General features: G+C 43.0%; 1 protein-coding gene across 7 annotated transcripts in view; it reads right to left on the bottom strand.

The window, feature by feature from the left end:
* The window catches only part of LOC140429667 (tudor domain-containing protein 7-like), a 197,622-nt gene that overhangs the window by 51,797 nt on the left and 130,737 nt on the right, over nucleotides 1–15,088 (bottom strand). For all 7 annotated transcript variants that reach the window (XM_072516953.1, XM_072516949.1, XM_072516954.1 and 4 more), the window contains 2 exons: nucleotides 6,464–6,575; nucleotides 3,510–3,712 (listed from right to left, as the gene is read on the bottom strand). In XM_072516953.1, the coding sequence (XP_072373054.1) occupies nucleotides 3,510–3,712; nucleotides 6,464–6,575 (315 nt within the window). The remainder of the gene's footprint in view (nucleotides 1–3,509; nucleotides 3,713–6,463; nucleotides 6,576–15,088) is intronic.

The raw sequence follows: 15,088 nt of genomic DNA, 5'->3' as shown, positions 1-15,088 counted from the left end.
TGAAAGTAATGGCAAGTTGCTGGCGAAGGTGTTGGCTTTGCGAATTGAGGGCTGCGTCCAGGGGTGATAGGCAAGGACCAACAGGCGTTTGGGAAATGGAGACAGTTGTCACCAAATGTGAGGAGGCTGCTCAATGTAATTCTGATGCCTCCAAAGGGGCAGGAGGTGAAGATGGCCATGGCCATGGAGAAGGCTTTCGACCAGGTGGAGTGGGAATATTTGTGGTAAGTACTGGGGCAGTTCAGGCACAGGTTCGTGGAATGGTTCCGGCTGTTATACAAGTGTGCGGATGAACCAGGTGAGTTTGGGATATTTCGGGCTGCATTGCGGGAGTTTCGCTGTAAGCGGACAACCTATTGAGCACAGAGTTTCACTGTAAGCGGACGACCTATTATATATTTCAGACCCGTTGAGTGGAATTGAGGGTACAATGGGGATTCTGGAGGACGTTGGCTAGTTTTCCGGGTACAAATTGAACATGGGAAAGAGCGAGGTGTTCCCGACTGAGACCAGGAGAGAAGATAAGGGGAGTTGCCGTTCAAGGTAGTGGGAGCGAGTTTTAGATACCTGGGCATTCAGCTGACACGGGGTTAGGAGCAGTTGCACAGGTTGAATTTGACTCAGTTGATGGAGCAGATGAACCGGGATTTTAAGAGGTGGGATGTGCTGCCACTGTCGTTAGCGGGGCAGGTGCAGACAGTAAAGATGATGGTGCTGCCAAGATTTCTGTTCGTATTTCAGAACCTCCCTATCTTTGTCCTGAAGTCGTTCTTCAAAAAGGTTAATGTGCTGGTCTCTGGGTTTGTATGGGCAGGGAACACCCCGTGGGTCAAAAGGGCTTTTTTGGAGCAGGGCAGAGGAGGGGGGGGGGCAGTGAACATCACCAATGTTAAGAAATGGGTAGTGGGGGAGGGGTCGGCATGAAGCATGAAGATGGAAGCGGCCTCTTGTAGGGGAACGAGCTTAAGGGCCATTCTTGCAGGCCAGACACTGAGTCCAGTGGTGGTGTCGGCCTTGAGGGTGTGGGAGCAGTGGAGACAGCATTTGGAATTGGAAGATGCCTCGGTCTGGGCACAGATCTGTGATAATCAGAGATTTGCACTGGGGGGGCTGAATGCGAGATTTTGGGGGTGTCGGCTGGCAGGGATTGAGCGAATCGGTGACCTGTTTGTAGGGGCTGGCTTTGCGAAATTGGAGGACCTGGAGGAAAGGTACGAGTTGCCCAGGGGGAACAGCTTCAGGTACCTGTAAGTCCGGGATTTTGTGAAGAGGGAGGTGCCCTCTCATCCTGGGTTACCGCCCTTGGGGTTGCAAGACAAGGTCCTGTCGAAGGAGGTGATGGGGAGGGAAGGTGTCTGTGGGCTGCAAGGAGCTGAAGGATTGGGAGAGGGTCCCGATGTGGGATATAAAGCGGAAGTGGGAAGAGGAGGTGAAGGCCAGGACGTGGGTTAAGGTCTTGTGGAGGGTGACTGCATCCTCGTCGTGTGCGAAGCTGAGCCTTATTCAGTTTAAAGTACTTCACAGGGCACATATGATGGTAGCGCAGACGAGTAGGTTTTTTGAGAGGGTTAGAGGACAAGTGTGGGCGGTGCGTGGGAAGGCCCAAGAATCACGACCACATTTTCTGGGCATGTCCAAAGCTAAAGGGGTTCTGGCAGGGATTTGCGGTCATAATGTCCGAGGTGTTGGGAATGAAGGTGGCCCCAAGTCCAGAGATAGCGATATTAGAGGTGTTGGAAGATCTCGGATTCCATGGGGCAAGAGAGGCCGATGTGTTGGTCTTAGCCTCCCTGATAACCCGGAGACGGATCTTACTTGGATGGAGGGACTCAGAGCCGCCGAAAGCTGGGGTGTGGGTGAGTGACCTGGCAGGATTCCGGAGGCTGGAGACGGTCAAGTTCATCTTGAGGGGGTCAGCTGATGCATTCGCTTGGAGGTGGAAGCCATTCATTAACTTGTTTGAGGAGGATTGAGGAGTCACCAAAGGTGGGGGGTAAGGGGAAAGGTAGGACGGGAGAAGTGGCAGGGAGTGGGGAGCAGGGATGGGGGGGGGGGGGGGGGGGGAAAGAAGAGGGTGGGTAATGATTATTTATAATGTTGTGTAATTTTGCTTCTGCTTTGGTTTGTTTTTATGAAAATGACAGAATAAAATATTTTTTAAAATAATGTTGGTCATTTAACATGACCCATATTCTCTTTTTGTGTCGTGAATTTCGTTTTAAAGTCTGACCTAGGGCTGTGACCTAATTGGAGCAGTTTTGGAGTTGCCTCTCCTACTCCATGACCCTTTTACTTGCTGCCAACCCTCTGACTTGAGACCTCTCCTGCTCCCTAATCCTCCCCCTCATTTCTGAACATCCAGTTCATGGACCCTGCTGCTCCCTAACTCATCCTTATGCTGCTGGTATTCCAATTCAAAACTTTCCTCCTGCAATTGAAGCTGCTCCTCCTGCCTCTTGCCACTCTTCTCCAGAATTGTCACCCACAGAGGGGGTTCAGGAGAGGGAACTGGCAAGCAGAAGATTTGGCATGAGCAAGGATTGATAAGGAGGAGGCTCAGGGAGCAGTACAGGCCATGAGCGCAGAGGCTTGGCAGCAAGAGGGTCAGTTAGGGAGCTGGCGAAGCTGCAAGCCCAGAGGGTTTTCAGTAAAGGGGAGGGTTAGGGAATGGTTAGAGACCCTCTGAAGCGAATGGTCACAACTAGGAGGGGGAGTCGGGGTGTGCAATTTGTGGCAAGCAGGATTAGGAGGCAATGAGTTACACCATATTTCTTTATAATAATTTTTCATACTTTTATCAAATATTATTTATATATAATAGGAATTTAGCAACATAAAGTATTTCCACTTACAGGGTACAGTGTGTTAATGTTTTTTTTTTCTATTGAGAAAGGTTCTAACTGCACCTTTTAACACTGGTTTTAATTAAATTTGATTTGCTTGAAGCAGTTTAGATTGAAGTTACGCTTTTCAAGATTGCAGCTACAACTTTTGGTGTGGACTTACTGTACATAATTGATATCAGTTTGGTGGGGGAGGTGCAGAGAAGAGTGAGACTGGGGCTGTGGGGGGGGTTGTAGAAATGGTAGGGAAGTGGGCGAGAGGAAAGAGGGGTTGTAATACAAAAGCACCTGGAGAGTACAGAAAAGGTCTTGTGAAATGTCAGAATATTAAGCAAAAAATTAAAAAACATTCTTTGGCATAAATACATTTAAACATTCTGAAACAAGATTGCGTACTAAAATGACATGCTCATTAATTAAAATAAAAATCACTGCAACTAACAAACAGTAGGAGAGAAGTGATTAGAAGCCTACAATTCAAAACACCATGTAGGATGTGAGAATGGCAAACATTGCATAATGGATTCAGCACTGTATTTTGAAACCAATGACACAAAGAATATTTTAGATTTTGGCTGCACTGGTTCAGATGTAGAATCCGCAATAGATCGCCAACCTGCTGATAAAATGTATCCAACTACTTTATGAGAACCTCAAAGAATTTACCTTCAAATTCAGCTCAAGTGTCTTGTCATGCAAAGCCTTCAAACATGCAGTATTGATGTTAAAATCATCATCTCCTGAAGTGTCATATAGAAGAACAAGTGGGACCTCACTCCTTTCTAAAATTTCCATCAGCAGTATCTTTCCACTGGCCAGAAATTCAAAGGTTTCTAACACACATGACTCTTTGCAGAATGTTTCAAGACCTAAAACACAAATAACTCCATCTTAAACAACCAGTGTTGCTTACATTCTATAGGTGTGTCCACAAAAATCTTTACACTGCAAAGGGCTATATCACTCACATTTATACACATTCCATAAGTATGAGCAAAATGTTTCAATCTAACTATTCATTTAAGTGGCACACCCTTAGCTCGCTCTCTCCTACACCAACCTGCCCCAAAATTAAGCAACTTTGTTCAATTTATCTTTCATATTAAATCTTGTGTGCGTGTGTGTATATGTAGCGTTCAGGGAGAAAAGACTCAAAAGAAAAAATACATCTCTTCCAAGCAAACGTAACAACAGATTTGTGCCAAAATAGCCAAGCTGCCAGATTATCCTCAAATGTTAACCTTCATATTGACTCCCACTGATCTAACCAATCATAAAAATCCTGCAGTTTCATATAATAGCACTTGATTATAGGTTAAGTGTACGGCAAATTCCCAGCATCAGAATTTGAAGTTCGATTTTTAGGTTTAGTAGAATCACCAATAATAATAACGGCTTAAGAGTTGCTAATTTAACAACTTCCTGCAGGATTCAGTGTTTATTAAACTGTGTAGTATTGGAAGGTACTGATCACTTGCATGTCTAAAGGTGTTCAAATTCATAGATATTTTCAGATTTGATAAATCATGACAGCCTCTTGTGCAACTGCGCAATGCAAAAAAAGTTGATACCTCAAGTTAACCTTAATATGATCTGCAGAATTATTTTATGTATGATTTGTAAGCATCTAAAATTACCAAGCCTACTTTGAAATGCTAATTTGGTGAGGGATTGTCAAGTTTTTCCAGTTGTCGCTCCAGAAATTGATATATCTACTGATGTATTTGCCTCAGCATTGCTGTGGTTGCCCCAATTCTAGAAGTCTCTGACCAGACTACTTGCTCCCAGCACAACATCAGTTAGCACAGGACAACAACAGATACCACCTTTTCTATTTGACAAATGTCTATGCAGAAATAGTTTTCTACCCGAGGGTGGATGACCACTCAGGCCACCCGCATAGGTTCTACAACAGATTCTACAAAATGTTGGGTGCATTCTAGTAATGCAGGCTGGATGAGTGCCTACCAAATTTGCCTTGGACATGGAGTGAGTCACCTTTGTTACTGTTATTTGTCAGGTCAGATATTAAAAATTATCAAAAGATATGGGGAAATGTCACCACTGTTAAAGTTCTGGTTAATTTTTTTTTAAAAACAGGTTAGATTGTGTGAAGCAGCTTGGAGCTGAAAAATAATTTGTTGCAAGGAACTCCACGGAATTGTTCCTCAATTGACTGATGCCCAAAGACCATTGCTCATACTCGTGTGAACCAAAGGTGGTCGTATTATCCACTTGGATTATTAAACCTGAATCTTGCACTTTATTAAATAGGTAGATCATTCAAGTTATGTGACTGCAAAGTGGTTTTGTGGTACTGCACCCTTTCTGGAATTATCTGAAACCCAGAATTAACAGATTGGTTGCAGTTGGTCATGTTCTCAGTTGATGGTGGGCATAAACGTCTTAAATCTAGATGTGAGCGTTGATCAATATCACTGAGTCAACTGGGAATAGGCAAGATTGTCACCAGTCAATATAACTTTCAAAAGGATTTTGTAAAAAATAAATGGTGACCTGGAACCAGATGTCAACATCAATACGATGAAATTAGAAAATGAATTCCAGATTAAAAGTAGGTTTAAAAAAAATCAGGTAATTGAATGAAATGTTATTGCTAATAACAGAATGAAACACATGCAGACGGCAAAACATTGGCGGTGGATTCACAGTATAAGCGTAGAGTGCCAAAAAAATATGCTGCATTGACTACCAGGGCTGAACAATGACCAGATACTCTCAATGGGATAATAATCATTATTTGCATATGCAGGTTGGATTTTGTTCGAACTTACAAGCAATGCCTGATCTTTGCTCGAAACATTCATTTTTGTTTTCATAATCAGCATTTAATTTATCATTACTCACATTGCTGACCTAGATCCAAGAGAAACCCAGTCTCTTTCCCCAACCCACACCCATCCCCACGAACACCCAAATCATCCACAATCCACCACATGCAAAGGAAATGCCAAGAGTTTCCTTGTTACAGTAAACTCTGAACAGTGGGAGTCACGGCTGTATTTAATTCAAGTACACAGATTTCATAAATTTCAAATTTGGAGTGGTTTATGACCAGCACCTTTGGTGGTCTTATTGAAACACAAGTTTCTGAGGGAGTTTGACAGTATAGATGCTTGGAGGATGTTCCTCTCATGGGGGAATCTAGAAATAGAGGGAGAAGTTACAGATTAAAGAGTTGACCATTTGGGATGGAAATTAGGATGAATTTATGAATCTTTTAAATTCTGTACCAGAGAGCTACAAAGATAGAGTCATTTAATGTAGTAAAGACGGAGATAGTCAGATCCTTGAGTAATACGCAAATTAAAGGTTACGGAGAACAGGGAGAAAGTGGATTTGAGACCAAGGTCAGATCAGCCATGCTCTCAATGAATAGCAGGACAAGCTCAAGAGGCTATTTTCCTACTCCTGCTCTTATTTCTTATGTTCAGAGTTGCAACTCCCATGTAATTTTATGGTGTATATTGATTTAAAAATGATTTTTAAGTGAATGGAAAAGAAAAGAGCGTTTTAAATTTTGGACTGAAAGACTACATTAGTGCAATAGACAAACTATAAAGTCCTTTTCATCAACATGTAAAATGAGTTTTACTTGCCTGCTAGTTTGCATTTTGCAGCTTGAAAGGACAAGGTGGAAAATCTTGCATCTAACTTGTACAGCCTAGTCTTGTCAACAACCTCATTAAACCCATGATCCACGAAGAACACCTGAAAGAAAAACAGTTGTTGCCAAAAGATTTCCACTCATGTTATTTGAAATGCAAACAAAAACTTTGAAATTGTGAGGTTACAAGGGTAATAGCGAAACTTTTCAAATTCTGGAAATACACAGATCAGTGACTGGAATGAGAAAAACAACATTTAATAGTAGTGAGCTTAGTTGTTTTCAGGTCATAATCCCATTAATTCCCTCCGTTATTTATTGGTGTTGATTCTCCTTAACACCCACCTATTTCCCCCTTTACTGAAATGGTTATATTTTAAAAGTATACAACGGAATGTATTTTTTCCTTGTAGATACTGACTTGAACTGGTGTGTATTTTCTGTTTCACTTTAGGCATACACACTGACCCATATTTCACAACTGACTTCCTAATTATTCTTACACAATGTGTACTCATGAGAGAATCCACCAGGCCAAGGCAATTGGAAGTGACCAGACTGTTACAACGGAATAAATCAGACTAGCAGTTTCTCAGAATTTTATAAAGAACTCCCTAATAGAATTTTTTGATGTGCTCTTTTCTCATTGCAACTCCTGCAGCCTATTTATTTGCTGTGTGCATATTGTAGTACAAGGGTCTGGCACATACAGAGTTAATATAGGACTGAGTACAGTACCACCCACAGAGTGATATAAGAGATGATCAGCACCCAGGGGTGCTGGACAAAGCTATGTGTACCAGCTAGCAAAAACCGTTCCGAGCCAGTACTCTTTACTGTATATTTATAAATTTTAAATAGTTCTAAGAATCAAGAAAGACTTTCAGTTAATCTACATGTGACCATAAGGACCTCTTCAGGCCTACCGAATTGTAACCAGCACCCTACAACATGGTGACAGCTTGTGGAAAAAACCAAGACAGTGCACAAAATGCAGAGAAAAACTAAAATGCTGGTAGATTTGAGGAAAAAAATTCAGCGACGCTACCCATGACGCCCTATATGGGGCAGCAAGCTTAAAGCTTCCAGTGAAAGGCACCATGCCGGCGACTCTGAGATACAAGATAAAACAATCTATGAGAGCCTCTTTGTGATCCACAACTAGGACTGTTCAAGACTAAGCTGTAATGAACCATAACCTGTTATAGAAGATTGATAAGGTCAGCCAGCAAGGGTCTGGCTCCAAATACCAATGTGAGTTCCCAAACTCTTCATGGGAGTGGGGTGACTGAAAACACATAGAATCACAGAGAGGGGATACTAAACCGGTGTGCCGATTCAAACTAGGGTATAATTCCTCACCCACTCATGAAGCAGGTGTAGCAGCAGCTGGACAAGATGGCATGCATGGGAGTCATCTTCCCAGTCACACAACCAACTGCATGGTCTTCAGGATGGACCCACTCCCAAAACTGAATGGGTCCATTCGTAGCTGTGTCATCCCGACACAGCTCAAAACTGTAGCCAGGAGTACAAACTATGTCCTACGTGGATGAAAGCCTCTCGAAGATGATGCAAACAGCAGCTTTTGGCAACTCCTTGACAAAATGTCCAGTTGCTGACAACATTTATTAACCCTTTGGCAGATTCTGCCTGAACTGCCTGCCACTTGGAATCATGTCAGCATTGCAAATATTCCAACGTACGAAGTCAGCCATTTTGCAGGGCCTCAAGGAGACGTCCATGGTACAATGATGGGTGAACATAATGATAGACTCACTGAAATCTTAAAGAATCTGCAGGAAGCAGGGCTAATGCTGAATCACAATCATGGGTTTTTCAATACATCAATTTGATTCCCGGGCCACATCATCAGCAATAAAGGCATTAAGACAGATCCACAAAAAAACCAAGGCTATCACCGAGTTCCAGACCTTCAGCAATTTTTGGGGTTGGGTGAACAAGCTGGCAAATCTTTTACCGAATTTGGTACAGATCGCAGAACTCTTGAGGCATCTACTTAAGAAAGACCAAGCACAGTATTGGGGCTCATATCAAGAGCAAGCTTTGACTTGAATCAAGGCTATGCTGCTCTCCACTAACATTCTGGCCCACTATCACCCGGTCCAATGCATCACCATTACAGTAGATGCTTGATCCACTGTACCAGGAACAACTGGATGGAAGTCACCAACCTGCGTACTATGCTTCCAGAGGGCTGTGGGACACGAAGACAAGGTACGCCGTCATAGAAGGAACCCTCGCAGTCATGTGGGCATGCAAAAGGTTTTCAGATTATATCAGCCTCAAGGTCACAATCGAAAAAAGCCACAAACCTCCTTACTGACAAGAACAAACTAACAAAGATGCCTCCCAGAATTCAGAGGACTTTCCTGAGCTTCGCAAGGTTTGCCTATGAGACGTTCAAGTCCAAGGCAAAACCAGATAACAGCAGACGCTTTCCAGGGCCACAGTTGGATTCCGACAAAACAGGACAGCAATCTCACTGAAGAGATGGAAGCATACTCCTAATTGATGAGCAGACACCTGTCAGCAACCACAAATACATTCTAACAGATCTGGGAGAAACAAATGTGTGATGGAATGCCCCGCATCTGCAGATACTGAGAACAAGGATGGCCTCAGTAGAGACCAAACAGAGGGACCTGTTTTGAACAACAAAAACACTTCATGAATATAGATTACCTCCTGGTCAATGATGAGCAGTTGGTCATCCCAGTCTCACTGCAGCCAGAGGTCCTTCAGAAAAATACAACAATGCCACCTGGGCACCATTCAGTGCTAAGCACAGGCCCAATCCACTGTGTGGTGGCCAAGCATTTGCAAAATGGCTAAAAACACTATTGCGAATTGGCAGGTGCATGTGTTGCACAGGCAGGACCACAGAGAACTCCTCATTCCCAGAAATTCCCAGCCAGGCCATGAGAGGCTGGGCTTCAACCGGTTTGTCTCAAACAGTAAATCTTTCATTATAATGATGGACTACTTCTCCAGATGGGCTGAGGTGAAGTAACTATATGTGACTGAAGTAGAGGCAATAATTAAGGCACCAGAAGAGATATTCACGAGCCACATCTTGGACGGGATCATGCCCAAGAATAACCCACAATTTTCAAATGAGCACTTTGCCACCATATCGAGCTCTCACCACCATACCAGTTCCTTAATGTACCCACAGTCAAATGGGGAGGCTGAAAAAAGGGGGCTGCACAGTAAAAGCCCTCCAGAAAAAGAACAAGGACTTCCCCACAGCAATTCTCACATACCGATCCACTGCTTTACAATGTGGTCTGTCCCATCTGAACCCCTGAAGGGCAGGAAACTCAGCACACAACTTCCAATCCTGTTGAAAAATTCATACCAAGGTTGGAAACCAATGATGATCAGGACATCCAAGCAAGCTTCTGCCTGCAACAGACATTTGCCGCAATTATAAAAAGGTGACAGGGTCTGGATTAAAGACATCGAGAGAGAAGGTCATGTTATGAGAAAGAATGGCTACCAACATTGCTCCTACCTGGTTGACACTGCAGAGGGCAGTCAAGAGAAACAGAAGCAGTCTCCTCCTCATCCCTAGACTGTCCACTGTGCGATGCTGAGATATCGAGGAACATACCCAAATGCCAGAACAACCTCCAAATCTACAGGAAGAACCAGCAGTGACAGAGCCTATCGTTTCTCCTCTAGTATATGGAAGGATTATAAGGCATCTAGGCTATCTGAACCTTGAGGAATTAGTGGGGTAATGATAATGTAGTGATGAGAATGTTATTACTATCAAAAATATACAATGTAAGACAAAGGTAAATTATAATCATTTAAAATACATCAGATAAAGTCTAGGGGGAGTGGTGTGGTGCGCAGAGGAAGTAATTGTAATGGCCAGGCACATATAGGGTTAATGTGGCCCCGAATATAATAGCGGCCACACAGTGATGTAAGAGGGCCCATGACCTGCACCCAGCATCAGTCTAGTGTTGGACAGAGCCATTTGTACCAGCAAGCATGGACACAGATCCTTGCTTGTACCCTTTACTGAGTCAAGATTGCAAATCATCTGATTCCGTTTGAGACAGTGGCCACGTTTGGAAATGAAATTGGTGGCTAAGCAAAGTATCTTGTGGTGGGAACCCAAGTCAATTAGCTTGAGTACTTCCAATGTATAACTGAAGGAAATTTTGTTTCATCCTGGACCAAGCCATTCAACAACAGATCAGGGGGGTGATGGTGAGAACTGAGAGTCCTACCTGCACATATGGAACCTGATGCCTGTTTTGGACAATGTTACCAAGGGCCAGCAAATACATGAAAAACGTGAATAGGTCAAGGATAGACTCTGGTAGGAATGTTGCAGAGATGGCAAGGAAAGCTGTTCCAGGAATTCAGGGGAAAGAAGAGGTCCATCAAGTCTGCACCAATAAAATGACACTAAATGTACACTAATTCCACATTTTAGCACTTGGTCCTATTAACCTGTCTTGTCACCTTCAAGGGTCTGTGAACAAGCACCCCAAAATCCCTCTGTTCCGGAGCTTCCAAGTGTGCTGCCATTCACTGAGTACTCCTATGTCTTGTTACTCCTTCCAAAGAGTATGACCTCACACTTTTCAGGGTTAAATTCCATCTGCCACTGATCGAGCCACCTGACCAACCAATTTACATCTTCCTGTAGCCCAAGACCTTCTTCTTCACTATTAACCACCCTGCCACATGTCAAAGGCGTTGCTGAAATCCATATAAACTACATCAACTGCACTACACCCGATCAACTCTTTGAAAAATGCAATCAAATTGGGTGGCATGTGGCATAGTGGTTAGCACTGCTGCCTCACAGCGTGGGACACGGGTTCAATTCCGGCCTTGGGTGACTGTGTGGTGTTTGCATATTCTTCCAGTGTCTGCCTGGGTTTCCTCCTGGAGCTCCGGTTCCCTCCTGGAGCTCCGGTTTCCCCTCTCAGTCCAAAGATGTGCAGGTTAGATGGATTGGCCATGCTAAATTGCCCCTTAGTGTCGGGTGGGTGGGGTTGCAGGGACAGGGTGGAGGAGTGGGCCTAGGTGGGGTGCTCTTTCGGAGGGTCAGTGGTGACTCGATAGGCCGAATGGCCTATTTCTGCACTGTAGGGATTCTATAATTCTATGAAATTGGTTAGGCATGACTTCCCTCTGATAAAGCCATGCTGACTAATCCTGATAAAACCTTGCCTCTTCAAGTGGAAATTCATTTACTCCTTCAGAACTTTATCCAATATTTTCCCTACCACTGATGAGAAACTCAATGGTCTGCAATTCCCTGGTTTTTCTCAACTCCCCTTCTTGAAAAGTGGAACTACATTAGCTGTCCTCAAATCCTCTGGTACCTCCCGTGGCCAGCGAATAATAAAAAATTTGGGTCAGAGCCCTGTAATTTCCTCCCTTGCCTCTCACATCAGCCTGGGATATAATCATCCAGATCTGGTGATTTATCCACTTTTAAGCCTGCCAAAATCGCCAATTCCTCACTCCTGACATCAAACTGTTCAAGAACCTCAGTCCCTCTCTCCCCAAATTCTTCTCCCGAGTGAAGACCGATGTGAAGTACTCATTAACACCCTACCAATGTCCTCCAACTCCACACACAGATTGCCCCCTTGATCTCTATTGGCCCTACTCTTTCCCTGGTTATCTTCTTCCCCTTACTATACTTCTGAAATATCTTGGGATTTCCCCGACTCCTACCCACCAGTGCCTTTTCATAACTAAGATTGGAACCAGGCGAGGTAAGCCCCATTCAGCTGAAAGATGGGAGTGAGGGTTTGAAGCAGGATATAAGTTCAATTATGTCAAAGATTGCAAAGAGGTATAGTGCACTGCAATCACAGTCACACAGCTAAAGTGTGTGATATGATCCTATTTGGGATATGATTCTATGACCTGACTGAGGTAATAGTGAAAGCATTTAACCAAGGCTAACATGAAAGGCTGGTTATATTTTATTACTATTTACTTTATTGATCCATGTAATGTATTTTCTTTGTGTATATTCCTTACCATTCACACAAAGGGTTGCGTGTTATTTATTATGCCCAGCAAACCAATATCTCTGGCCTGCCACTAGTTCAGAAGTTTCACACTTTTGATCATAGATACTCTGTACAGCATCCTACAACATAGAATCACAGCATTTAAAGCACAAAGACTCCCTTTGGCCCATTGTGTCTACGATGGCCACGCCATCAAGCACCTGTCTATTCTAATCCCATTTTCCAGCACTTGGTCCGTAACCTTGTATGCTATGGTGTTTCAAGTCAAAGTCCAACAGGTTTATTTGGAATCACTAGCTTTCGGAGCGCATCCCCTTCATCAGGTGAGTGGATCATTACATGATGGAGGAGCTGTGCTCCAAAAGCTAATGATTCCAAATAAACCTGTTGGACTTTAAGCTGGTGTTGTAAGACTTCTTACTGTGCCTACCCCAGTCCAACGCCGGCATCTCCACATCATGGTGTTTCAAGCGCATGGTTTGAGCATTGCAATACATTTCTAAACACCGAGTTTTGCATTCCCCTCCTACACTTTTCACTCCTCCGACTGGAGTTCGGTGTATATCCCTTATCGCATCCAACCATTGAAGACAAATCCTTTTGCCGATGGAGCTATTACCTCAAAATTTCTGATGGGACACAAAGTTGTCGGGATTACCCCAACCACTGATTTATAAAGCTTCAGCTTGATTTCTTTGCTTTTCTATTTTATGCCTCTATTTATAAACCCAACTAATCCACATGCTTTTTTTTAAAAAATGGGATGAGAATTGCTGGCAAGGACAAATACATTGCACAAACCTGTCCTTGGAGATGGTGGTGAGCTGCCTACTTGAATCACTGAAATCTATATGGTGTTGATGAACCCACAGTACTATTAAGAATGGCATTCCATGATTTTGACACAGCATCAGTGAAATAACAGCAATATAGTTCCAAGTCATAATGGTGTATGGCTGTTGGGTGCTTGGGTGGAGGAATCCAACTCCGCTTGGTTGGGTGACCTCATGTGTCCCAAAGGTGGCAGATATTCAGGGAAAATCTTACTGGAGAGAATGGCAGTGGTATGGCTACTATTGCACCAAGGCTAGAGCCCCTGCTCCTGCACAGAACCCGGATCACTGAACCACAACAGTACTTTCTGAATATTGGCTGCTGTTATTGAAAATATGGAAAGACGTGTCATTTGAAACATGGAAGTCTGGCAATATCTGGTCGGAGAGAAACATGAGGATACAGGGAAAGATTCCACAAAGGGTTAACAGCAGCTGCAAAGAGCAGGATTGTAAAATGCAGATATCCTTGGTCAAACAGGCTTAGCAAACACACAGGATTTTGAATGAAGCCAAAAACAATGGCTCACACCTTAATTGAAATTAACTATCTTAGTAAGCAGCTGGAAAGGAAAGGATGAGGTTCAGTTGAATTTGGTGACAATTCTAGGTGTGAAATTTTGCTAATACCAGGTAAATTAAAGAAAACTGGAGACTATCAGTCTACGAGAAACATAATTCAAAGCCAAAATCAAAGTCAAAATTATGAGCTGAGGACACAATTGGAAAATAAAACTATAGAAATGACAGGAACCAAACCAAAATTCACACCTCTTGAAACCAAAGCATTTTTGAATATCACAAAGGATCTTTGAACATCACAAAAGAAACAATGTAATCAGAGACCTGAGAATCAGAGACCTGAGAGGTGAGGTTATGTCAAAATGAATACTTGGTTGGATTAGAATGTTTAGATCAAAGATACTTTTTACAATCAAAGAAAATAAGAGTTACTTTACAATAAAGTCATAAAAACTAGATAACTGTTAGAAAAATATATAAACCCGAAAAAAGGGGACAGCAGCCAGAACCAGAACTGAGAGAGAAACAGAGAGGCAGAGAAGCAGAGAAGAACAAGCAGCTCAGAGTCAGAATAATCAGCTTGGCCATGGGAAAGGGACAGGGCAAAGCAGTCAAGCTAAAACAGCCAATACATCTAAAGAAGACTAGAATTTAAAGAGTAGGCAGAGTCAGCTCAGAGACAGCCAGCAGAGTCAGCTCTCCTTGCTCGGTATATGGGAAAGATAGGACACAGCAACCAAGCTAACCAGTGAATAAATCTAAAGAAGACCAGACTTTAAAGAAGATTGATTGTCAAGGTGGGCCTGAAGGTCCCGTCAACCAACCAGAAGGATCCAGAAGCAAGATCTTTTTCCTTTCTGTAAAGAAAGTATTTACAGCTTTTAAAAGAAAAAAATATAATAATAAAATAACTTAATTTAACCTGAAATAGTGGTTATTCCAAAGTCTACTTTGCTTACTTAGTAACGCGGGACCCAGGATTGATGCTACTCAGTGGTAAGTAGATGAAATCTTCGATGAAGGTATGGGTTATACCGGGGGATAACTTGAAAACATAGTTTGACCTGAATAGCATCCACTGAAGCCTGCATCGAAGTCGGGAATGAGAATCCCTGTTCACCATTTAGAATGTTGGCCCTTTTTGGTATAGGGGGACTTCTAAGAATAGTGGTGAGATTTCAACAGCACTGCCCAATAGTAAAATAATAAACTGGGTAAAGT

Source organism: Scyliorhinus torazame, chromosome 9, assembly GCF_047496885.1.
Source record: "Scyliorhinus torazame isolate Kashiwa2021f chromosome 9, sScyTor2.1, whole genome shotgun sequence".
NCBI lineage: Eukaryota > Metazoa > Chordata > Chondrichthyes > Carcharhiniformes > Scyliorhinidae > Scyliorhinus > Scyliorhinus torazame.
This window is presented reverse-complemented; position numbering and strand designations above follow the sequence as displayed.